The sequence below is a fragment of the Chenopodium album genome, chromosome 16 (genome assembly GCF_948465745.1).
Source record: "Chenopodium album chromosome 16, dcCheAlbu1.1, whole genome shotgun sequence".
Classification (NCBI taxonomy): Eukaryota; Viridiplantae; Streptophyta; class Magnoliopsida; order Caryophyllales; family Amaranthaceae; genus Chenopodium; species Chenopodium album.
Window position 1 is genome coordinate 5,137,918 of NC_137849.1, and position 27,014 is coordinate 5,164,931.

General features: G+C 32.9%; 2 protein-coding genes and 1 long non-coding RNA gene across 3 annotated transcripts; 2 read left to right on the forward strand and 1 right to left on the reverse strand.

The window, feature by feature from the left end:
• Positions 1-1,264: 1,264 nt before the first annotated feature.
• Positions 1,265-8,267, forward strand: LOC145586141 (uncharacterized). The gene is made up of 2 exons (XR_014100805.1): positions 1,265-1,602; positions 2,658-8,267. It is a non-coding gene; the product is annotated as an uncharacterized LOC145586141 (long non-coding RNA).
• Positions 8,268-15,465: 7,198 nt separating this feature from the next.
• Positions 15,466-16,896, forward strand: LOC145583789 (UPF0481 protein At3g47200-like). Its single transcript, XM_081640763.1, has one exon. The coding sequence runs from the start codon at positions 15,466-15,468 to the stop codon at positions 16,894-16,896; it is 1,431 nt and encodes a 476-aa protein (XP_081496889.1).
• A 605-nt stretch (positions 16,897-17,501) lies between these two features.
• LOC145583790 (uncharacterized) lies at positions 17,502-18,074 on the reverse strand. The gene has a single exon (XM_081640764.1). The coding sequence runs from the start codon at positions 18,072-18,074 to the stop codon at positions 17,502-17,504; it is 573 nt and encodes a 190-aa protein (XP_081496890.1).
• Between the last annotated feature and the right edge of the window lie 8,940 nt (positions 18,075-27,014).

A 27,014-nucleotide genomic window follows, 5' to 3' on the forward strand; every position in this document is an offset into this window, starting at 1 on the left:
AATCTACATTATTATTATTGCTAATTATGATAACAAGATTTATTAATAATGATATCAATTGAAATGGAATTGATTGAAATTAAATGACTTAGCTTAGGCAACACTTGAAATTTAAATGTGTTTAATATCTACACGTAAAATCCTTAATTATGTGCATATAATTTCATATTTTTAATTGAATTTAATAAATAAAAAAAAATAACATTTTGGAAGGAAAATTTATCACAAATAAAATTATTACTCCCTTCGTATGTTATTTTTTGTTACTCCTTCTGTTTCTAGAACCGACACGGCCAAGCTAGCAAATGTCAATGCACTAATTTGACTACATGATCAATATTAGTAAACAATATTAAAACTTATATTAATATCTGTTTAACAATATATTTTATGTTACAATTTATTTTTATATTACTAAAAATGATAGTCAGAGTAAGTATTTAATAGTAAAATGACAAAGTTAAACGTATTAATTAATTAGAAACAAAGGAATACACTTTCATTTTGTTGTCGTTTATATAAAGTGTTACACTTTCATTTTATGGTTTTTTTTTTTAGTATTTCACATCTTTTTTTAGCAACTTACTCATTTAAATATTAGTTGTCTCTCCCCTCTTATGGTCCCTACTTAAACACACTATTATTATTATTATTATTATTTTTATTTTTATTTTTATTATAACAAATGAAAGAATAACGGACTTTTTTGTGAGAGTAATCCTATTTTTCCATTGAAATAATCTCTTATACATCAAGTAACCCCGTTTCTTCATCATTTAACCCTTAATATGTAATTAAATACGTTATTTGTGAAGTAGCCACACTAGCCACATATCTATAAGTATTTATGTTTAATAAAATATTAATCTCATTATCTTTTATAATAATTTTTTAAGATACTCCTTACAATCTAATATATATATATATATATATATATAAAGGGGAGTTTTTTCCCGAGTTTTTAGAGAGCCACGTAGGATCTAATTTTCTCAGCGCGCCATGTAGGATTATAAATCTTAGTAGTAGCCAATTAAATAAGAGATTATTAATTTCTTTTAGAATTAAATAATTTAAATGCCATGTAAGCAAAATTGGCGAATGAGATTTTTAAGTTTAAATTAATTAAATATTATATATTATCTTTTAATATTAGGAATTTTATCTAAATATATAACAAATTTTAGGCTCATAAATACAAAAAAAAAAAAAAAAAAAAAAAAAAAAAAAAAACATTATTTAAAAAAAATCAAACAAACCGTGCATCGCACGGGCTTCATCTAGTGTCTTATATTAAAGTCTATTGATTTTTCAAAAATTATATATCGATAGGAGTACTTTGGATTTAGGTGAAACAAAAATGCCAAGCAGAAGCTGAAAAGATCGCTGTATAAAAAGTAAACCAGCCCGAGGCAAAGAATACACACACATTTTAATAGTACTCCGTAATAGTTTTAAAACCTACGAAATATTTTTCATTCAAAGTTTTTTTTATTTTATTTTATTTTATTTTATTTTTATTTTTAAATCTCACTCTCTTCGGGGTACCTTGCGAGGCGCAGTGCACGTGTTGAATCAATTGGTGCTACAGCTTTGCAATTTGCCGTAAGTCCCCGCAATTGTTTTTATATAATTTAAAGGAAAATTTGTCAGAAACAACCTTTTAAAGTGTCCACTTTATTTAAAACAACCTTTTAAAATTTTTTTTGCAATTTCAGACCACATTATAAAATTTTTTTATCAAAGACAACCAAATGTTACTTTTCGGCGTTGACTCTATTTTTCCCGATGTTGACCACGAGTGTGCGAGTCATGTGACCTCCTATATTGCTTAATACACCCCTTTTCCCCTCCAATTAACTCCTATTAAAACCCCTGCTTCTCTTTCATCCCTCTTTTTGTACGAGTGAATTGGAGGGAAAATTGGTGTATTAAGCAATATACGAGGTCATGTGCGTTGCACACTAATGGTCAACATCGGGAAAAATAGAGTCAACGCCGGAAAGTAGCATTTGGTTGTCTTTGATAAAAAAAATTTATAATGTGGTCTGAAGTTGCAAAAAAAAATTTAAAAGGTTGTTTTTAGTAAAGTGGACACTTTAAAAGGTTGTTTCTGACAAATTTTCCTAATTTAAATATTGAGTATTTAATACTTTATGTTGTCCTACTTTTTATTAAGAAATTACTACCTCCATTTCTTCTTATGTGCGCAATAAAGGATATTATTTGTGAGATATAAAATATTTCTTTGTTGCACACAATAAGAAACAGAGGTAGTATTATGAATGTAAAACAAGCTTTCAATTTAGTATGCTTCGTTTTACTTTTTTAATATTGTCTAATTTAGTTTTCCCCATATATATTATACTCCCTATAATTGATGAAAAATCGCTCTTATATCTCTTATAAGGTAATAATTCACAAAAAGTCCAAAATATTAACATCATTATAATGTCTTTTTTGTTATGAAATATTTGTGGATATCCATTATCCTCCTTTGTATCATACCGGAACAATCTAGATATAGGGTTTATATTCTTATTCATTCAAACCCTAATGTATTGTATTTATATATACCCCATTATATGAAATAGAAATACACTGATATATTCTCTATCAATCTCTCTTATATTTCTCCTTATTTTATAACACGTTATCAGCACCAAAGCTCTACGCAAATTGTTTAATTTAGATCCGAATTAAAGAACTCCATTGCCAAAGCTGACCTGTTGTCATCACCACTTTTGGCGGCACCATTCTTGTTTTGCTCGTTACCAGCATCTCAAGCATTCTCACTTTTCAACAACGTGAAATTGAGCCTGGTACTATTAATCCTACTGATCAGGTTTTGTTTACTCGCAGTCTTCTCGATACTTCTCTCATGGGTATGATCTCTTCAATTTTTTTTTTTTGATATTTTATTTTTTCGTAAAATGATGAATATGGTTATTTGTTCTGTATTTTGGTATCTAATTGAATTGTTCGATTTTATTTTTGGTAATTGAATGATGAGAGATCTTATTGAAGGAATTATATGATGTTGTTAATTTTTAGGATTATTCGATTGATTCATTCACCTAAATAAATATATTGAATTTGTTCTATTAGTTTAATAGTTTAATTAATTTGTGTTCATTAGTAACTAGATTTAGATGGGGAGATTTGGGCTTTCTATTTGATGCGTTATATGTTCTTGCTTTGGTATTTAGGTTCCGTTTATAAGTTTCGTGTCCATATTCGATTATTGAACTCGCATTATCTCTTTGTTTTGTGTTGTAGTTAAATGTTAAGTTATCATTATTTTTCTCTATAATTAACGTTACATATTCTAAGTTCAGGTGTATGTGGTTACATAATTGTTGGTTTACATAATGTCTCATGATATTTTACTACCTTAAATTTTAAGAATTTTGGTGGTTTTTGATGTGTGAATAGTAATAAAGGTACACATACATTATATACTATTTATATTAATTCATTATCAAATTGCTTTATGTAAAGAGTATGAGTATTTGGGTTCATTAGCTACCAATGATTCAAAGTAGGATGTACCAATATGAGGTCTATGACTACACTATATTATGACGCAAATTAATAATGTCCAAGTAATTAAGTGGATTAGTGGGTTTTATATTTTGTTGGAGATTGATATTGTTCAAGCAAGTGGGGTATTGATCAAACTGGTTAATTCAATGTTTTATGAGTTTCATTTGTTGAATATGTTTTAATTTTGATACCGTTGTCGAGCAGTAATTACTCTCTACATGCTTATAATATTAATTGCATATAGGCCTTCACTTTTGTTTTGGTAATTTGCTATGGAATCAGTAGATATGTAACCAGTTTCAACAAAAGGCTAGGAATTAGAATTCTTATCTTTGGAGCTATACAAGATTGATATACATGCTTAACAATATTAATAAGATAATCGTTAAGCAACAGTCTATGGCTTGAATAATAGTAATAACCTTATCAGTATTATCATTTATTTGAATTATATATATGTATACACTTTTGGTTCACTAAATAACAGTTGTATTTGTAATGGATTATAAGATAAATCAAGTAACAATATCTTGAGGAGTCTAGACATTAATTAATTATATCAAGTTATTATATCATATTAATTTTTTTGGTAGTATATACTCAAGAAATAAAAGGTATTATCAAATATATCTTTATAAGAGTCATAATTACATATGACTTGCACATATGGAGTTGGTTTTTTTTGAAGTGATCAATTTGCAAATTATATCTTCTGCACTAGTAAAGGTACGTCCAAATGTCCAATAATATAATTACGGACTCAATAGTAATGCCAAATTATTATTTTCTATAATTAATAATAGATTTGAGATTTATCATGTGAATTTCTTTCAAACAAAGCATTAAGTTAATTGTTTATTGTATCTGACAATTGTTTGACCTTGAATCCCACTTGGTCACTTGGCTTTAGTGAGTATAGTATGTAGTAGGCACTCCATAACAATCATGAAAGCAATTCTATATTTGTTTGATAAATTACCTTTCTTATACATCATATTTGGTTTTATGATTAAGGTTGTTTATATTTTATTGATTAGCCAAGGGCAATTTTGTTTCAAGTACATAACATATATATTGCTTTAAAGTGCTAAACCGCTAGGATACAACTGTCAATGAACGTAATTGGGCATGAGGAACATGATAAGTGTTCTATAAGTATAATTTTATATAAGCATGTTTTTGCTAAAAGGAACATATTACTTGATACATGACATTGCCAAAAGAATTTATGGCTTAAAAGTTGCAAGGATTTTAAAGGTTGTTGGACCCGTATGCAAGGATTAGGGGGAGATTGTATGTAACCCTTGCATATAAATAATAAAATATATTGATGGTCAGTTTGATACATACAATAACTTAAATATCAACGATTTATTTAATAAAAGTGACCATATGTTCATTAAATATTTTGAAATGATACCATCCTGAAGATGGATATAAACAAATGACATTTATCATATACTAGTTGTAAATGCTCTAATTTAAAATTGATGTCCTAAGAGTACAACATCAATTGTTGATGAACCTATAGCATGCCTGAAGCGTGATAAATCAATAGGTTCTAAAGATAATTAAGTATCTTTGAAAAGGAAAGGAGTCACTATTGACAATGACAAATTTGAGGAAGTGGTAAATATCATTACATTTCTAGAGAAATCACTTTTAGTAAAGTTCATATGTTTCATGATTATATAAAAGACTCCAGAAGAGTATGAAATATCCAACAAGATTAACATGTATCAAGTTTATAGTATAAACTCCAGTAGAGTATGAGTAATTATTGGATAAAATATTAATTGATTGTCTTGCCAATTGTATAAAGAAACACTTGTTGGTGTTCTAAAATCACATCACATTCATGGCCATCCATATAGTAAGTTAAATAAAGTGATCACTAGTGTTGAAAACTGACCAGAGTTCAAATTTAGAGAAGTGATTGGATGTGATAATTAAATTAGGCCATCCAGGTTTAATAATAATTACCTGTAATGGAAACCTGAAGTTTCATTTGATAATGTGCTGACGCTTTCTCAATGTTAAATATATAAAATGAATTGAATGGCAAGACGTAATATTGAGATTGAGTTATATTTGGATTGTGAGTTATAATAATTTGTATTGATGAAAATTTCAAGATTTAATATGTTTTGATTTTTTTTTATATAAAGGAGTAATGGCTGATAAAGGAGTAATTGCTGACCAGAAGTTCACCAAAATAACTTATATATTATTGTCAACTATCAAGTGATCAGAAGTTCACCAAATACACTATTTAAGTCTTTAACGATCCAGAAGATCATCACCTACTAGAATTACGAGCAAGTGATTTATGTTTGTATAACAATTCTTTTGATTGGGGCTATTATATGTCAGCACATATTAAACTGGAGAAGAAAGAAAAACGTACAACTGCACAACATATGTCTCCCCATTGACATTGATATCCAGAAGAGAAAATATTATTGAATATTTAATAATAAATACACATGAAATATAAAGTTAATGAATAAATGATTCTTCATCGAAATTGTTCTCCAGAAGAGATAAATTTTGATTGTGATCCTCCCATTGAAATGAATTTTAATGCAAATTTATATACTAAGTTGGTATAGAATCAGACGCCCCTATAAAAGAGATATATTACCAACTTAGGGGGAGAAGAAATAGCAAAAGTTGGGAAAATCGAAATAAATAAATAAAGAATATATATGATCCCTATAATGGTAGTTTGAAAAGTTATATATATGCCAACTTTTGTATATATATTATCAAGATATGTTGCACATTTATGATTTGATTTGTATTCAGTTATGACTCATGTTGCATAGCGTTGAAGATACATTTTGGTCATATTAATTATGTGTATACATTGAGATAAAATCTTGCCAATTGTACTTGAATCACTACACCTGAAGTGTAGGTTGTGTATGATCGGTTCCAAAATAAAGATATGTTTAATAGATATGATGTTTGGCAAGATAGTGCAGTTGACACTAATAGTGTAATAGTATATAAATATCATAGTGTATGAAATACCCTAAAGTGGTATAGATATCTGAATATAATAGATGGCCTATGATGTTAGAAAAGTTATGATGGTACCAATGAGAAATGTATTAAGATATCATAGTAAAATAGCATGCGGAATGTAAGTTAAAGGAATTTTATGATACCGGTACATAATGGAACCGATGAATAATATGCATATGCATAATGGAATGAAATATGGATTTTTAAATCCACAAGTAAGGGATCTGAAATACATGTACATTTTGATGTCGACATAATGATAATGATCATAAGTTTATCATAGACCCGAAGTCCAATGAAATATGGATTTTTAAATCCACGCTGTACAGTGTCTTGCATCATTTTGAGTCTTATATTCATGTACATGTGAGTCATAGGTTAATGGTTTATTGCATATGTAGGAAGTTAGATGCATTACTCATTATATAATTTGTTTAATATGTTATCATGTTTTATATATCTCATATTGCATGGACTAATTTCTTACAATGGCTGTGGTGTATGTGAATGTTCTTTCAAAATATAGCAAGACATATTTACAACTTTGATGAAAAATTAGAAAGAGATATTTATATTCCAATAGGCTTATAATTGTAATGAAATTATTGATGACACTTATATAATAACATGTTATGAATCATGTAAAAGGAGTTCCTGAAGAACTTATATATGACGTATTAAATGCCCAACTCTACAAATTTTTATGTCTTGAATATTGCAATTATTATCAAACTCTTGAAAAGTCTTTGTGACTACATTATTGACATCTCAGCCTAAAGTTTGAGCATATGAGAGTTAGTAGGATTTACTATTTGTATTTATAAGAGAGCTATCATGTCAATCATGAAACATCTAAATAATATCAATGGAATACTTATGCGCGAGAATGTTTTCTCATGGTCTAGAAGAACCATGATTAGCGTACATAATTACATATTTTATATTATAATTCATATGAGATTGAAGAATGACATTAATAATATCAAGTTTTTCATCAAATTATCATTAATGAATGTTAAATCAAATAATGATCACCAATATTTATTATTAACGACTTCCAGAAGAAGTCATAACCGCATGAGTTTAACCTTTTTAATCAACTATTAAATAGAGATTTGGAATGGTGATATTAGAGATAAACACATATATGGTGAAATGAAGACACTTCACATGTTCACGTGAAGACTTGAAGAATTGAAGATGCAACTTCAGCTTAGGAGAGTCGAAGATCAACAAGTGATATTTTACCAACTTATTAGAAGATATCCAACATATTGGATTCATTGTTGCGACACTAGAAGATCTCAAGTTATGTATTTATCAGGGGGAGAAAATACGCGCTGCACTCTTTTTCCCTTGACCATGGTTTTGTCCCAAATTGGGTTTTCCTGGTAAGGTTTTTAATGAGGCAGCATCTCGAGCGTATTACGAAGAATGATGTACTCTTTTTCCTTCACTATGTTTTTATCCACAGGGTTTTTCGTAGTAAGGTTTTAATGAGGCACAATCTTCGATAATGGACATCCAAGGGGGAGTGTTATGAAATATTTGTGGATATCCATTATCCTCCTTTGTATCATACCGGAACAATCTAGATCTAGGGTTTATATTCTTATCCATTCAAACCCTAATGTATCGTATTTATATATACCCCATTATATGGAATAGAAATACACTGATATATTCTCTATCAATCTCTCTTATATTTCTCCTTATTTTATAACATTTTTTATTTTTTTTTATTTATTTTATTTTTTTTAATGTACTCCTTACAGTGTTTTAAATTGAAGTCCATTAATTTTTCTAAAAACACAAACTTTTAAAAAAAATCGGATGTAATTATTGTACATCCATTATAAATATAGGCCAAAGTGATCAAAAGTTCCCCTGAAATGAATAAAAGTTACCCCAATATGCATAAAAGTAACCCAATACAAATAAAAATTATCTACGTTTTATTAGTAAAGAACCATATTTTAAATGACTAAAAATCTATTATTAGTTATTGAATGTAATTAAATTATCATTACAAAACTTTTCTTGCTGTCTATTTATATAAAAATTGTATGATGTTAAAAGTTACTCAAAAAAAGGCAAAAAGTTACCCTTATACTACTCGATGTATAGTAATATTAGTGTATATTGGGTGTATACAAAAGTTTACATATGAATTAAAGTGTAGCATTTAAAAAATAAAGGGAGTACTTTTAATTATAGATGTAAAGCAATAATGTCAAGCAGAAGCTGAAAAGCTATATAAAAACTAAAACAGTACAAGGCAAAGATCTACTCGTACATTTTACTAACAGTTTTAAAACGTACGAAATATTTTTCATTCAAAGTTTATTTTTATTCCACTCTCTTCGGGGTACCTTGCGAGGCACAGTGTACGTGTTGAATCCAATTGTTGCTACAGCTTTGCAATTAGCTGTAAGTCCCCGCAATTGTTTTTCATATAATTTAATGTTAGAGCAAATGGTTGATAATTGAAGTAATTAGAAAGAATAATTAAGAAATTTGATAGTAAAAGAGACAAGAAATTGGAAGATGGGAAAATCCTTCAAGCAATTACTTGAAGACTATAAAACCCACCCAAGAACAAGGAGAATGTTTGTATTAATTATAATTAGTGTTTACAAGAGTAATCTCTCACTAATTTCCACTCTAAAGCACAAGGGTTTCAAGAACAAGAACCCTAACTCTAATTGTGTTTTACGCAATTTGGGGATAATAAACAAAATAACCCCAAATGGGTATTTATACCCACGACAAATCGGGACAGAGCATCAGGTAGGCACGAGCGTGCCAAGAATGGCATGGACGCGCTAGCCCAGATAAATCAGACTAGAAGCTACTGGTCGTCTGGAATTGGAGCTGCACGAACGTGCCAAGTTTGGCACGGACGTGCATTCCCTGTTCGGGTCAGCACAGATAGCTCGTACTAAAACAGTTGTAACTTCCTCGTTTCTCATCGGAATTAAGCTTATGACCTATCATTGGAAAGATCTTGAAACAAGCTTTCACCTACAACTTGAATCACCTCAAAAATATAAGTAGTTTGAGAGATATGCCCAGTTGAAGTTGACCCATCCAATGCTTCCTTGCTTAACACAAGTAATTCATCCCCTTAGCTTATATGCCAAGCCTCGATTGATTCTCGAGTCACATTCCAACATTTAAATATTGAATATTTTAATATGGTGTCTTACTTTTTATTTAGAAATTATTATGAATGTAAAACAAGTTTGTAATTTAGGTCCCGTTTACTTCGCCTTATTTTTTCTGATTTGAAATTATTTTTTCTGATCTTAAATTAATTTTACTAATTAAAACCATTTTTTTTTTTTTTTTTACTGATTTTCAGTTATATTTCATCTTTTAAGGTTACAGATTTTATTGAACTAAACTTATTTTTATTGAACTAGACTTATTTTTACTAAAATGAAATTATTTTTACTAAACTGAGATTATTTTTTTAAGATAAAGTGAACATGGGCCTATATATGCTTTATTTTACTTTTTTAGTTTGTCTAATTTAGTTTTTTTCCATATATATTATACTCCCTATAATTGATGGAGAATCTGACAAATTTAGAGAAAGAGAGAATAGAATTGCATGTATTGCTTCATTATTATTCATCAATAGGTTGAGTATTTATACAAAACCTAAGATCATAAGATAGGAAACAATATTCCTAAAAGATATACCATATATTCACTAAATATTATCTTAACATAAATAAACCTGAATATATTATTCTCATAATAAGATACATACGGAAAATATATCACACATATGTTTTCCAATATATCATATCTCTAACACCCTCCCACAATCGAAACGGCAATAACACGAACGTTGCGATTGGAAATTCCTCACTTTGTTGAAGTCGAGCGAGTTGCAATACTCTGCTAATGTCGCCTTCAATTTTCACTTTGTTGAAGTCGATTGAGGTGCACTACTTTGTTGATGTCGCCTTAATTTTTTTTTTTTCAATGATGAGAACGTTCATCTTTTTTGAACTCATCGGTCATCAATTACGCAGGAACGTCACTCTTTTTGAACATGCAAAGATATCAGTTTTTTGGTTTTTCAGAGCAAACCCGAGCTCCAATTAAATATTGGTTTTTCAGAGTAAACCACACTCAAATCTTTTAATGATCTTTCGGAGTAAACCACACTCAAATCTCTTAACGGTCTTTTAGAGTAAACCACACTCAAATCTCTTATTGGTTTTTCAAAGTAAACCACACTTAAATCTCTTATTGATTTTATTTTAGAGCAAAACCAAACTCATATCCAAAGGAGCAAAATCATGCTCGAATCAACTCACAAAAAAGAAAAAAAAATTGCATAGCGGAATTTTTGGGTGAAATTTATGATTCCCGCCGGTGAGTTCAATTTTCTAATTAACCCACCGGTAGGGGGAAAATTTTTGTCAACGACCCCAATATTTAACCTGCTCTTGATACCATGATAAACGGGCTTGGGCCACACCCACACAACTGCCCACTTTATACGACCAAGGAGGTTCCACCTCAAAGCATATAGTAATAAGGGGAGTAGCCCCTTAGCCTTATAAAGTGGACACAACTTTCTTATTTGTTCAATGAGGGATACACTTTCCAACACTTCTACACTCTTCAATGTGGGACAACACACCACTCACATGTGGGATTTCTCATGGGCTCAACACTCCCCCTCACATGTGAGTTGTCCATATTGGCCCATATCACAACACAACTTAACCTAGCTCTGATGCCATGACAAATTGAGAGAAAGAGATAAAAGAATTGTTTGTATTGTTTCATTATTATTCATCAATAGGTTAAGTATTTATACAAAACCTAAAATCATAAAATAGGAAACAATATTCTTAAAAGATTTACCATATATCCTAACGATATATTCACTAAATATTATTGTAGGGAATAAATTTCAAGCTTTAAATCCCACTAGCTTGAACCCCACTGTGATCATACACTAAAGTACGGTGGCTTCCAAAAGGGAAGAAGATAGAGCAAAAGAGTTGCCAACAAGTTTTAGGAACTTGTAAACCGTTCACGAGGTGAAGGTTACACCCCTTAACGATCCAAGAGATCGTCAACTCCATAAGGTCTAGAACCAAATAAGGGTTCGGGGATGAAGGTACAAATCCAATCTAAAAGAGATTGAACCTGCCATAATACTAGGCCTCTACTTTATTCTGATCGTATTCATGTGCGCTTTCTGACTAACTTGCAATCAATAGGATTAACCCTAAACCTGTTTATCTATGTTGGTTGAATATAATGCACAAATAAACTATTATTGGCGATCACTTGAATTATAATCATAATTAACCCTAACAAGATTATTAAATATCTTATTAAGCGTGATTACAAGTACAAATTCCCTTTAAACATGCAATAAAGGTGTGATCAAGCAATAAATAAATATCAAGCAACATAATAATAATCAATCATGAACAATAATATTATAATAATCATAAATAAAATAATCATCATCAAAATAATAATAATAATAATAATAATAATAATAATAATAATAATAATAATAATCATCATCATCATCATAAATTATAACAATTATAATCATAATCATATTCATGTTAATATTAAAGCATAATAATAGCAATATCCTAGGCATGATACTAACAAGATTAATTAATAACAAACCCTAGCATGTCACTAAGCAATAAAAATCAAATCTTTAACCCTAACATGATACTAACAATCATAAATATTAGGAAGAGAATAGAAAGCATCGTAACAATCATATTTAATATTAAAGTTACCCTAGACATGATACTAGGAATATCATAATAACAATGTAAACATGTTTTCTACATCATAATATCAATTAAAACCATTAAAGCCCTTACTTTGATGCCTCGTACCTCTTTCTAATAACCAAATACACACGTTAGTAACTTCAAGGAAAATAATAATCAAACAATTAAATTAAATAATTGAAATAGAGATTTGGGACCAAACCCTCAGAAATTAAACCTTTCACGTCTAGGGCGAAGACAACTTCGAATATGGCTAGCTGTATCTAAGTCTTGCGAATGCGGAATTTTGTATGTAAAAGCAAAGTTAGAATTAAGGAAAGAGAGAGAGATGAGAGAATTAGAAAACTGATTGTAGATGAATGATCGTGAGAATTGGTGAATGATGAATGTATATGAGAATCGGTGAAAATTGGTGAATGAAAACGGAGTTTTTAATACGTTATTTATAGAGAAAATCAACCAAAAAGATAAAATAAACAAAACAGAGTTTGACGCTCAAAAAACAGAGCTGGCGCAAACCCTAGCTAACTGGCGCCAGGCACCAACACTAGCGCCAGGCGCCAATGGCTGGCGCCAGGCCTGGTTCCAGGCGCCAAAGCTTGGGGTCAGGCGCCAAGCCTAATTTTAACGCGTTTTCGAAAATCAGATAAGTTTGCCGTACTGGAGGATAAAATCATATAATTTCCTTGAAAATGCTATTTGATTTTGATTAAAACTCTGAAAAGTCAACAAAAGTCAATTTATCAATACTAATTGAATTAGGAATGAAAAGAACCTTCGAGAAGAATCTAGAAGACTAAAACCATTCCTAATTGCATTAGGAATGATAAATCATATTAGGCCCTCCCCTAGATCATTGGGCCGTACATAAAGCTCAAACCGGGCCCAACTTAGTAAATCGGCCATAACTTCCTCAATATTCATCGGAATTGGGCTTATAATATATCGTTGGAAAGGTCTTTACAAGCCCCATCCAACTACACTATTATTGGACCCATATCATGGACCAACCAAACTGGATTGGTTGTTTTCTTAAAATAAGTTTTCAAAAACAGAGAGAAGAGTAAAGAAATTAAAACTATCCGCAACACTAGACTTTCCACATTTTCGCTTCATTCGATTATGATTCGATGTGAAAGATACTCATCACTGGGTTTGGTTTTGGGGAGACACAAATGGGTGTCTACAATTATCTTAACATAAATAAACTTGGATATATTATTCTCGTAATAAGATACATACGGAAAATATATCATACATATATTTTCCAATACCTCATATCTTTAACGAAATCGCTCTTATATCCCTTACATTTGTTATTTTTTCCAAACATGGTATATTTAACTTAATTACTTAAAATATTTTCGTTGAGCTTAAATTATTTTTACAACCTCTTTATTATATGAGTTTTTAAAAAGAGTTATTGATTTTTAACGATTAAAATTTTTTTATTGATATTTTTATATGAGTTTTTTGAAGTTATTGCGCTTTAAAGTTTTTGATTTTACAAAATCTAAATATTTTTTTTGCTGAATATAATTTATTCTTGCATAATTAACCATCTTTTAATTTAGTTATTTTTAGCAAATACTCCCCTTGTTTTATATGTTATTTCCATTTCTGTGTTCGTTTGTCAATGTATTATTTTGACCATAAATAACTTAATTAGTTGAATATTTATAGAAAAGCTAGTTAAACATTAATAAATTATTGATTGAACAAAATCAAGTTAAATCCAATATGGCTAGTTTACGTGTTTTATATATTGAGAGTAATATAGAAGATTTCTCATCTTATAAATAATGATAAGATTTTAAATGAAAAGAAAAAAAAGGGGGGAAATTCTCAATGGTAATTTTGCTACGCACCAATGGTGACCTCCTTTTTTTTTATTATACAAAATGACCTTAGTTAAAAATTTCATCTCACTCATAACCTTATTTCATTAAATATTAACCCCAACCACCAAAAACCAGCCACCCCCACCTTCCAGCCACCATCACCCTTTCCGGCGACTCTACCCTAGGTTTCTCTGACCGCCACCGATGCTACTCAAGCTATCCCGGACCTCCGGTGATGCTGCGCCAGTTCTACATCGACCACCGCCAAGGTTCGATTCTTAAATCCTCGCCCACGACCCTCACTCTCTCTCCTCCTTCTCACCGTCACCACCTCTAAATCGCCTGAATTCCAGAACTCCGATCATCCACATACCATCAATTTACGTACCTAGGTTCGACCACCGATCGATCTCTATCTCATTCTTCTCTGCCTTCTCCTTCACCGATCTCTCTTCGATCCCCGCCCAAACTAGAAACCTCAAACCCTAAACCCACCACCCCTCCTCGACCAAAACCAACCCCACAGCGATAATCAAAGGTCAGAGGATAAAAAGTTTTGAGGTTAGGGTTTAGTTCTAGGTGGTGGAAAAGGTGGGGGCGATAGTTCGGCGGTTTGGTGGGAGGTCGGCGTTTTAGATGAGGGGTTTGGTGGCTCCGGTTAGGGTAGAGGTGTTGCTGGCCTAGCTACGTGGTGGGGATGAGGGTGGAGGTGGTGGCTAGGTTAGTGGTTTTTCTTTTTAGGTTTTTTTCTTTTTTTTTTTTTTCAAAATTAACCATAGTTAGTTTATTTTTTTTAACTAAATGATAAATATTAATGTCATAAGTGAGATAAATTTCATAATAAAGGTCATTTTGTATAATAAAAAAATAGGGAAGTCCCCATTGGTGCGTAGCAAAAGTTAGGGGGTCACCGTTGAGAATTTACCAAAAAAAAAAAAAGAGTATTATTTTTAAAATGACCTTGGTTATACCGTATCATTATTTTTCTTTCATCAACCCCAAACATAAAATTTAAATCATAGTTCTAGTTAAATATCAGATGTCTCCGAAGAGACTAGTTCTAGTTAAATATAGTTGATGTTGATTTGAATTTGATGAAAGAAGATATAATAATAAGGTGAAGCATATGCTATCATTTGTTGGGAATTTGAAAAGTCGATTCCGTCTATTGATTAGTTTCTATACTTTACTGTCTCGTTAACATATTGAGAAATTTGAAAAATGAGACATATACTTACATTCTACGATTAATACAGATGGAAAACAACACTCCACGAAATGAAAATAATGGGGTGCTAACTTCAATGCGTAACAAGCTGGACTCCTTGAATGTTTCTTTTAATAAGCATTGGTGCATTTATAAAGTTCCTGAATATATGTTGAAGGGGCATGAATATTTTTATCAGCCTTTATTCATGTCAATTGGTCCCATATACTATAAGGATCCAAAACTAGCACTCATGCAAGAGGTTAAATGGATTTTCTTGAATTGCTTCCTTCAACATCCCAATAATGCTTGTCAAAGCTTAAATCCTTACATTGATTATGTAAAAGATAAAGAAGGAAAAATCCGCAAATGTTATCAGCAAGAAAGTAGACTCTCTAGTGATGAGTTTGTTGAAATGATAGTGCTTGATGCTGCAATCCTGATCTACTACTTCTTCAACGGCAAAACAAATTTGCCCGGGTTTCATGTAGATTTAGATGGGAATAATTTATTAGCACCACTGTCTTGCGCGGCATTAAATGATTTATTTCGGTTGGAAAACCAAATTCCATATTTTGTTCTCAAGGGAATCTTTGATTTAGCGTTCGGTCACATCTACAGACCTATTACTCTTATTAATGCTACTCTTGAATTCTTAGGCATTGCTAGTAGTGATTGCCCTGGAACAAAGGCTATTAAGAGTATTATTGAAGGTAATAAAATTACAGATGAAACAAACATTGAACATTTGTTAGATCTCCAAAGGATGTGTTGTTGCCTTTCTTTGAGCACACCATTGCGCAACCAACCAAATACAAATCCAACAACCGATTCAGATTCATACATACACAAGCTGCTGTCTTTGATCTGTCCGCCATCATTATGTCATCTCAAGACGGAAACTGATGATGAGCATTCTATTCGTCGTCTTTGTTACACTGCCAAGCAACTATTTGACGCAGGAGTCACATTTGTGGCAGGTGAAACTGAGAATCCACTTGATGTAACATTTGCTAACGGGATACTCACGATTTCGAAATTAAAAATATATGATAACACAGAATCTCACCTGCGGAACTTGGTTTATTTTGAACAGTGCCATTATTTGAAAGATAATACTTACTTCATTAATTATATTTTCTTCCTTGATGACTTGATAGACAGCGTGGAAGATGTGCAAGTGTTGGTTAAAAATAAAATATTTAGTAATCATCTAGGAAGTGATGATGATGTTGTAAAGTTTATCAACAATATTGGCAAAAATGTGATTGCATCATACGAGGTTTACTCGAATGTCAGCAATGCTCTGAATTGCTACGCTTCAAAACGTCGGAATCGATGGATGGCTATTTTGAGGAGCAAATACTTTAATAATCCATGGACAATTTTGTCAGTGATCGCTGCATTCATGCCTTTTGTGCTTACTCTTTTACAGACTATTGCAGCTTACATCTACAAGTTGTCCAACTGCCAATGCTGAATGCTTTGAAGATTGTTGCCGATGTTTCCATGTCAGCTGCTATGAAATCAGACACTTGAATCGTGCATATTCACGGTGTTGAGGTTTTTTTTTTTTCTTTTTTCTTTTTTTTTTTTTTTTGTGTGTGAATTTTTTTTTTTTTTTTTTCAAGTTGCAACCTAGCTACTTTATGTAAATTGAATATTAGATCGTAATTGTAATAACTTAATGTTGTATTTTGTTGTTGGTAATATAATAATCCATTAATACAATGTTATATACTTATATGCCTTCAATTCGGAGATTAGTGACATATGATATTGTTTACGTAATTTTATTATACTAGCATGTTTGTTTTTTTTTGTTTTTTTTGTTTTTTTTTTTTTTTTTGGACAAAGGGAACTACAAACAAAATAAAAAAACAAAAGAAATAATGTGACGACGACGCGCAGCACCAGCCAACCGATGAGCCTCAACAACTGAAGATCTAGGAACCTTTTGAATGTGACAAAGAGACAAGGAAGGGATCAAACTGCAAATATCATCCCGAATCCACGACATAACTGAAACGACCTTAAAACCCATCTCCACAATAAGCCGTGGGATTAAAATGCAGTCTGTACAGATCAACAACTTGGAAATACCCCGCTGAATAGCATGACGCTCCCCCAGCAACTAAAGTAGAAGAGTCCATACGGCGAAAACACCAACCCGGCCGCTCCAGCAGCAAAAGAAGTAGAGTCCCACGAACCGTCAACATATAGAATCTCCTCATAATCCTGGTGCATAGGCCCTAAAACAAAAAAGATCGTAGACCGAAAAGGAAAACCCGGAGGAGCACTACACGTACCAGGATCCCAAACTCGGGCATCCCTACTCCGGGCATGCCAAGAAGAGGCCAAATCAAGAACTAACTGAGGGGAATAGACTTCAGATCTAAATCGAGCATTATTCCTGACTATCCATATTGGCCAACATAAACTAAAGAAAGCATCCAACTGATTCCAGTCCTTATCATGAGCCAGAAGAGAGACGATATTTTCAAACCAACCAAGAAATGGAGAAGCAGAAGAAGTGTTTGAACAACAAGGCAAAGCCAACCGACCCCAAAGCTGACTAGAAAACTGACAATCACGAAATAAATGTTCAACTGACTCAGACGCAGAACGGCAAAAGATGCAAGCTGGATCAATAGGCATACTAGCATGTTTAGACAAAGCAAGTTGCAACTTTTTTTTTTTGAGACACGATATGAAGAAGTTCTACTTGGAGTTTTACATGATATTTTTTTTTTCTTGCACTGAACCTAAAACCTTGCATTTAGTATTTTAGTTCACAATGGTGTGGTGGTGGGACGGTGGTGAGGAAGGTGGCACTACTGGTGGGGCATAGAAGAAAAAGAAAGAAAGAAAAAAAAAATTAAAAAGTCATGTGATCAGCATGTGGACGATCAATGTTAGAGAACTGAGTCAATGGTGGAAATCCGACATATGGTCTTTTGCAAAAAAAAAAAAATAAATAAATAAAATAAAATAAAATAAAAAAATATTAAAAGGTAATTATGTACAATTTTTTTTATTAAATAATTTCTCACAAAATCAAAATTATAGTAAGTAATTTCTAACAAAAATTCTTAGATTACTTATAGATTTTTGGTGCAAGAGTAATTACTCCTTAATACATTTATTATATTTATAAGTACGGGGGTCTCAAAAATAATATTTATACATACGTGATATATGTTTTAAACATTGAGTATGTGTAATATGTATAAAAAACATTAAAAAAAATGCATAGGACATACATAAAGCAAGAACATTTGAAATTCTTTAATTGAACATTAAATCCTTCAAAAATTGACTTCATTCTTCCGTTTCAAATTAATTGTTAAAAAAAAAAAATCAATTTTAAATCACTTAAAATGGCTCTTTTGTACATGTCTATATTATTATCTATTGTTTAAAAAAAAAAAAAAAAATTTTCCACCAAATTGCCCGAGCCTCCTATATGGCATCATTGTGAACCCATTAATGGGTTTTTTCAACTTTTATCAAGAAGTTTCGTGTGTCACGAACATGTAGTACGTATTTCACATTATCAAAATAAAAAGTTACAGGTTTTAAATTGTACTAATTTCATAATTTGTAGCAAATGTGAACAAATTATTTATCTATAAAATATTAAAATTTATTATAGTGGGTGCAGGGTTTAGCCGTGTAGGTAGTGCTTGATTTGTACAAATATTTATTAGTGTTAATTAATAGATAAGTACATAACTATAAGAATTTAAACACTTTTTAATCTATCAGCCTTAACACATCTCAATTGGTCCTGTCTACTATAATAAGGATCCAAAACTTGAAGATATGCAAGAGGTAAAATGGATTCACTGGAAATTTTGAAATACTTTCTAGAATATTACTAGTATAACACTAATAACAGCTTCGGGTTTTATATAAGAACTGTAAGAAAGAAAGAAAAAAATCATGAGTGTTACAAACACAAAATAAGTCTTCCTAGTGATGATTTCATTGAAATGATACTGCTCGATGCTGCATTTATTATTTACTATTTCATGTAGTCTTAAAGTCCTCACATAAAATTACCTCCATTGGAGGATTGGCAAAGGTTACTGATAGAGTATAAAACTTATTACTGACAAAAGTTTAAGCTTATTTGTTGAGTTGGTCCTCTAACATGGTATCAGAGCTACCGTGACATAAGGTTTGAATCTCATCCACCCCTCTTTCAAAGTGGAATTAATTCGCGTCAGGTATGGGAGGGCTTGGTTGCATCCACATTTCAAGCCCAAAGGGCTTTTCATGTGAGGGGGAGCGATAGAGTATAAAACATATTCCTGAGCTTCAATCATAAGCTTAAGTTTTTGGTTAAGTTGGTCCTCTAACAGTTACAATGTGGTTTCTGTTGAATAATGGACCTCTCAAGTATTACCACATGTAAATGTCCCACATTTGTTGAACAAAAGAGAATTAAATACTTTATAAGACTAAAGGATTAAATAAAGGCTAATTGTAGTTTTGAATATTGCATAGCTAAATAATAAATCTACAATTCTAGAGAGACTTAAACACCTTATCTTTTTAGGTTTTACTTTTTTAAGCATCTAAAGCTACTTTTAAGCTGTTTCTTCAAAAAAATAAAAATAAATTTTTTTTTTTTAAAAAAAAGCTACTTTAATTAGCTGACTTAAATATTAAAGATTCTAGTCAACATTGGCTGTCTGGTTGATAATGGGGGTAGGTGATACATTGTACTAGTACCTACTACGGTACTACCTAGGACTTACTATATATATACTCCGCAATCCGTATATATTTGTAAGTGTAACTTGCAATATACTTCGCACTTCATAAATGTGATAGGGAGGATAATAGTTATTCAAAGCCTATATTTGCTTTGCTTTCAAAACTCGAGTACTCTTGAATTTCAAGTTTCAACCTCTCTGTTTAGTCGTCTACCTTTCGCCTCGTTGCAACAACGAACTCTTGCAATTTGAGGTACATATCTACTTGTTTCTTATACATTTTTATACTTTATGACAAGCTTCATAAATGCATAATGTTAAGATTTTTCATGTGTGTACAAGGAAATACTGTTCTACCTACAAAAATTGATTGGTTGATATTGAGTTATTAAATTATATACTTCGTATTATAAATGTAATTTTACATATTTAACTATTTATGTGAAAAATGTTAATAGAGGATTATAAGGGATTCTAGTAATTGTTCTATCGTACATAAGAGCCCGGGACCTATATTAGGGTAAGTCTTATCATTATATGCCAACAATACTGCCTTTGATTGTCGTCCTGCTACAACCATTCTCACTTATCGGCAAAAAAACAAAAAAAAAAAAAAAAAATTCTCTACCCACTTTCTCACTCCTCTTTTCCACTTTATATCATGGGTATTTTTTTTTACAACTTCTCACACATTCATGGGCTAAAAAAAACCTCACACCACTCTCTCTATTCCTAAACATTACTATTATCACATTATTCTTTTTTTTTTATTAAAGAAGTCCCAAAGGACACTTAATTTCATTAATTAAAGTCATACGGCATCTACAATTGACAATAATGAAAACGAACTTAACAAAATCAAACAAGAATTAATTAGGGAAGGGCTAAGAATCCAAATACATGAATATAACAATTCGGCACATTCTCGATTCGTTGTCTCATACACTTGTTGAGTGGATTTGTCGTCGCTTCGCAATTTTGGGAGGAAGTATATTCTTGTGCTGATTCCGTAACCCAAATCCGAGCTATAATCAATCTTAGCCCCGTACAACCGGAGACCAAATTAAACACAAATAAAACCTTGTCTTTAAAGGAGTCCGAAAAACCTTGTCTTTTAAAGGAGATCGAAAAAACCTTGTCTTTCGAAGGAAACATTATTGTAACCTAAGAAACAAAAAACTTAAATCAAAAGAAAATAAAGATTGGGGCTTTCTACCGGTGATATCCGATGGAAGCCCCTTCAAAATTAAAAAATGAAGGCTAGAGTTTATGAGAGAGGCGAGATAGAAGACTAGGGTAGAATATAGCGTCCGGGTTTTTTTTTGTGTTTTTTCCTAACTTACCTTAATTTTACTTTTATCACATTATTCTTTAATATGAAGTATAGATGCGATTTTTTTTTTTTTTTGCTAATTTGGTTACATGGCCCATGCACGCTACTATAGCAATAAATTTTTGCTATTGTTGTGGCCATTTGAGGATTTCCTCATGGATATTTTTGTAAATACTCATGAGTCGAAAGACAAAATTCCATTTTTTTCATAAAGTTCTCCTCATGGAGTCATTGTTAGGAAATTAGGGTGTAATTATGTTTGATTAATGCGGAACAAGTCAATGAATTTAAGAACAAGAAAAACAATAAAGAAGATAAACAAGCAACACAAGGATTTACGTGGTTCGGTCAAAATAGACCTACATCCACGGGTGGGGGATTCGAGAGCTTCTTCACTATAATGGAGAATGAACGAGAGAATAATACAAGGAGTCTTAAATCTAATGGCTCAATAAGGTATGGTCTAATTGATAAACTAAAGGGTCCTTTTATAACACAAGGAAACCCTAATAAAACCCTAAGATTGTTCCCCAAGTATACTCAAATAGCCGTCATAGAAAAGATATAATTTTAGGAAATATTCCATAAATTATCCTAGAATAACCTAACTACCGAGCTATAGCTCGGCAGCTAGCTCATGCCTGCCTCAAGTCTTCATAGGGCCGAGCTATAGCTCACTCGCATAGAGCTATAGCTCGCAGCCTCGTTGCAAATTTCCAACTTCGTCATGTTTTTGTAAAACGGTCATAACTTTCTTGTTTCTTATCGAAATTGGGCATATGACCTATCATTGGAAAGCTCTTGAACCAAGCTATCACCTCCAACTTGAATCACCTCAAAATCAGTTGTAGTTTGAGAGATATAAGCGTTCAAAGTCAGCCCTACTAGATTTCGAGTCACAATTTAACAATCTCCACCTTGACTTGAAATCGACCAAAAACAAGGTAACTCCACCTTGAACCAAGAACCAAGAAGTAATGCTCATAATAAAACATAAAACCTCCACCTTAAACAAAAATCCATAAGCCTACTCACATTAGGCTATCACCAAACGGACATCATCCATAACTTATGAACCGGTGCGTCTCCGAACACAAAATTCTGTACACAAAACCATCACATGGCCTAGATTGAGAGTATAATGTCCCGACGCCAAGCATGCTTATCAAAATTGACCAAACTCTCTTCAAACACTTCTTCATCTCAAAAAAATCAAAAACTTAAGCAATTCTAGAAAAATAAAAATTACATCAAGAATTTCTAAATTGCAATTGTACTTAGTAAATCACAAAAGTACCAAAATTGAGATAAGAAATAGCATAACTAGAACAAAATCTAATGCATAACCAAGTTTGCTACTTAATCACAAACGAAAATCTAGAACAATCTATCATAGACTCCATACCAAAAATCCACACGGTTTCTCGTTTTTCCAAGAGATCTTAAAGGGAAACTTATCATGAAGAGATCGTAGAAACCGCAACCCCGACCCAAAGCTCGTAACCCTAAAGTGTATAATCATCATCATCGTCGGTATTGGCAATATTTGCGGATTTGTCCTCATTGGACTTCTCCACATTCTTCTTCTTAAATTTCCAACACTCGGCTTTGATATGACCCTTCACATGACAATAGTTACAAACTTTTCCTTTACCAAAATTCTTATTACCACCATGAGCAACTAAAGCATTGTTTTGAGTAGGATTATTAGATTTATTAACCAACTTATTGTCAATTAAATCTCTCTGGGTTAAGGCATCCTTAACATCCTCCAAACTCAAATCATCTCTACCATACAATAGAGTATCTAGAAAATGCTTATACGTAGGCGGTAAAGAACACAACAACCTTATAGCCATATCCTCATCATCGATCTCAACATCAATGTTTTGCAAATCCATAATAATAGAGAAGAATTCATCTAAATAAGACTTAAGCGGTTTACCTTCTTCTAGACGAAGATCATGAAGTCTAGATTTGAATAGTAGACGGTTGGTAACGCTCTTTGTCATATAAAGTGACTCCAACTTCAACCACAAACCCGCAGAAGTCGTCTCCTTGGCAACCTCTCTCAAAACATCATCAGAGAGACGTAATTGAATTGCCGAAAGAGCCTTCAAATCGATCTCCTCCCACGTATCCACCGTCATGCCCGAAGGCTTTTTGGATACACCTTCAAGAGCCTTGTGATAGCCACTTTGAACCAAGATGGATTTCATCTTCAATTGCCATAGGCCAAAAATTCACTTGCCTATCAAATTTCTCAATATCAAATTTCATTGGCATAATCTAATCAAACTAACCTATAAACACCTAAACCTTAAGACCTTAAAACCTTGGCTCTGATACCACTTGTTAGGAAATTAGGGTGTAATTATGTTTGATTAATGCGGAACAAGTCAATGAAATTAAGAACGAGAAAAACAATAAAGAAGATAAACAAACAACACAAGGATTTACGTGGTTCGATCAAAATAGACCTACATCCACGGGTGGGGGATTCGAGAGCTTCTTCACTATAATGGAGAAAGAACGAGAGAATAATACAAGGAGTCTTAAATCTAATGGCTCAATAAGGTATGATCTAATTGATCAACTAAAGGGTCCTTTTATAACACAAGGAAACCCTAATAAAACCCTAAGATTGTTCCCCCAAGTATACTCAAATAGCCGTCATAGAAAATATATAATTTTAGGAAATATTCCTTAAATTATCCTAGAATAACCTAACTACCGAGCTATAGCTCTGCAGCTAGCTCATGCCTGCCGCATGTCCTCATAGGGCCGAGCTATAGCTCACTCGCGTAGAGCTATAGCTCGCAGCCTCGTTGCAAATTTCCAGATTCGTCAGGTTTTTGTAAAACGGTCATAACTTTCTCGGTTCTTATCGGAATTGGGCATATGACCTATCGCTGGAAAGCTCTTGAACCAAACTATCACCTCTAACTTGAATCACCTCAAAATCAGTTGTAGTTTGAGAGATATAAGCGTTAAAAGTCATCCCTACTAGATTTCGAGTCACAATTTAACGGTCATGGGCAAGCCGATGAGTGAGAGTGTTGTATTAAAGATAGCCTCACTTAGTGCCATATCTTTGTTTTAGATGGGAGAAGCTAGGTAGACATGAAGGCTTGAAATTTGGACAAAACAATAAGCTCACACTAGAACAGTTCCCATAGTTTAATCAACACTGATTATTTCGGAAACTCATACATAAATTAATTTTTTATAAAGGAAAAATACACTTTAATAATCCCAACTGTGGGCGATTTACCTACAATAATCCCAACTAACGTTTATTCTACAATAATCCCAACTATTGGGTCAGTTTTCCTCCAGCAGTCCCAAGCCGGTCATCAACCTATTATTGTAGGTTGTTTGACACGTGTTAGCGTGTGAGTGGTTCCAAAAAAAATTTTTAAAAAAAAACCAAAAAAAATCTGGCAACCAACCCTAACCACCACGTCCACCTCTTGCCGCCCAACCACCACCTCCACCTCCTGCCGCCCAACCCTAAATACCACCTTCTCTAGCCACCCAAGCCGGAAACATCTCCCACGACCAGCCGCACCCCCGAAACCGGCCAAACCACCCAAATCGCACCACAGCACCCCCGAAACCCTTGCCCGTGAAACCTTCTACCACTCATCTAACCCACCTCCGACCACCGAAAACACCAACCTAGCTCACGCCAACCCCGAAAACCACCAACCTAAGCTACAACAACCCTCGAAACCTGCCCCCTACTTGAATTCGCCGCTATAACTGACCCTCCTCCCTTCTCTCACCATCGAAACGGACGAATTTGAGAGTGGGGAAACGGAGAAGGGTCGTCGTTTTTGGTGGCGGAGGAATGGGCGGTGTTTTGTGTTTATTTTTGTTTGAATCGATTTTTCGGCGAAGCGGAGGGAAGGGAGGAGAGTGGTTTAGGGGGTTGGGGTCGATCGGGGGTGTGTGTTTCGAGGAAAAGGAGAGCCAGCCAGCCATTTTCGGTAGGTTAGGGAGGTGGTTGGCCGGTGTCGATAAGCTGTGGGTGGCTAGGAACGTCAGCGGTTGGCGGCGGTTGGCTGGGTTGGTTGAATCTGGGGATCGATTTCTTTTTTTTTAAAATTAAGCCAATCATGTGTTGACATGTGGCATTTAAAAAAAAAGTTTACCTTTTCAGCAGGTAACCGGTTTTTTGGACTGCTGATGGAAAACTTGTCTAATAGTTAGGATTATTGTAGAATAAACGTTAGTTGGGATTATTGTAGGTAAATCGTCCATAGTTGGGATTATTAAAGTGTATTTTTCCTTTAATAAAACTAGTTTATCAAATAAATCTAAGAGTAAAGGATAGCTTATAAGTAGTTAGAGCTTTCCTCCAGGTATCTAGAGATTTTGGGATCGATTCTCACCCCCGCTCTTTGTGGCTCAAAAAAAAATTAAAACTACAAATCTGACAAGAAAATACTCTTTTCGTTTTTAAATACTTTCTATTTCAGGCCATTTTTAATATTTAATTCATTTCTCTCAACTAGTAGACCAAACAAAATATTTTACTAATTTCATTTTTTTTTTCTCCTCCAATTCTCTCAATTATTTTTGCTTTTTAATTTTTTTATGCTTTCACCTACCCCACTACCTTCATATTTTATTACTTTCTCCATTTTTTTCTAAAATTTCGCACATGAAAAAATAGATCGAGCAAGTATTTAAAAACGTAGGGAGTACTTTTTAATTTTTTTTTTTGCATGAAGATACCAGTTGCACTTACAAACCTATCGTACTATTTCCACCAACAATCAAACAAAAAAACAAAATCAAATTACCAATGGAAAAGGTATCGATAAACGAAATACTGACGGTTTTAACCTACTCATACCCCCTACTGCCCACATCCCTAACTAATCACAACCACAACCCCTCACCTAACACCACCATTCGCAACCTTAATCCACTAACCACCACTGCCGTAAACACTAGTAGAAAAAACTAAATGGGAAGCCCCAATTGGCAAGCGGTTTTTCAAATCCGCTTCAAAAGACCCTATTTTTTAAAAAAAAAAAACTCTTTTTTAGAATGGCAAGCGGTTTTGGCGTGAACCGCTTCCCATTACATGTATTGGCAAGCGGTTCGGGGTTGAACCGCTTGCCAATTCAAAAAAAAAAAAATTGCGGGAATTGAAACTCAGCAGTCAGCGGCACTTAGTCGAATTTTTCCCCAAAAATTCGAACAGTACTCTCTAATTCACTTCCCCTCTCTTTCTCACTCCTTGCTTCCAACTCCACTCTCAAGCATACTCCACCACCACCGCCGCCGCCACCACCACAACTCCTTTCACTCCCTTTTCTCTCTTTTTTTTTTTTTAATTTTCGTGGGTTTGTTTGTAGCTGCTCCTGTGCGAAAATTTGCAGCGTTCGTGGGGAGGTGTTGCTCAAGGTCGCTGGTGGTGTTCGTGGCTGCATGCTGCTGTTTTCGTGGGGGTGCGGCTGCCAATTCATGGGTGGCTGGTGGTGTGTGTTCTGATTTTTTGCCCCACCACCACACCTCTCTCTCTCC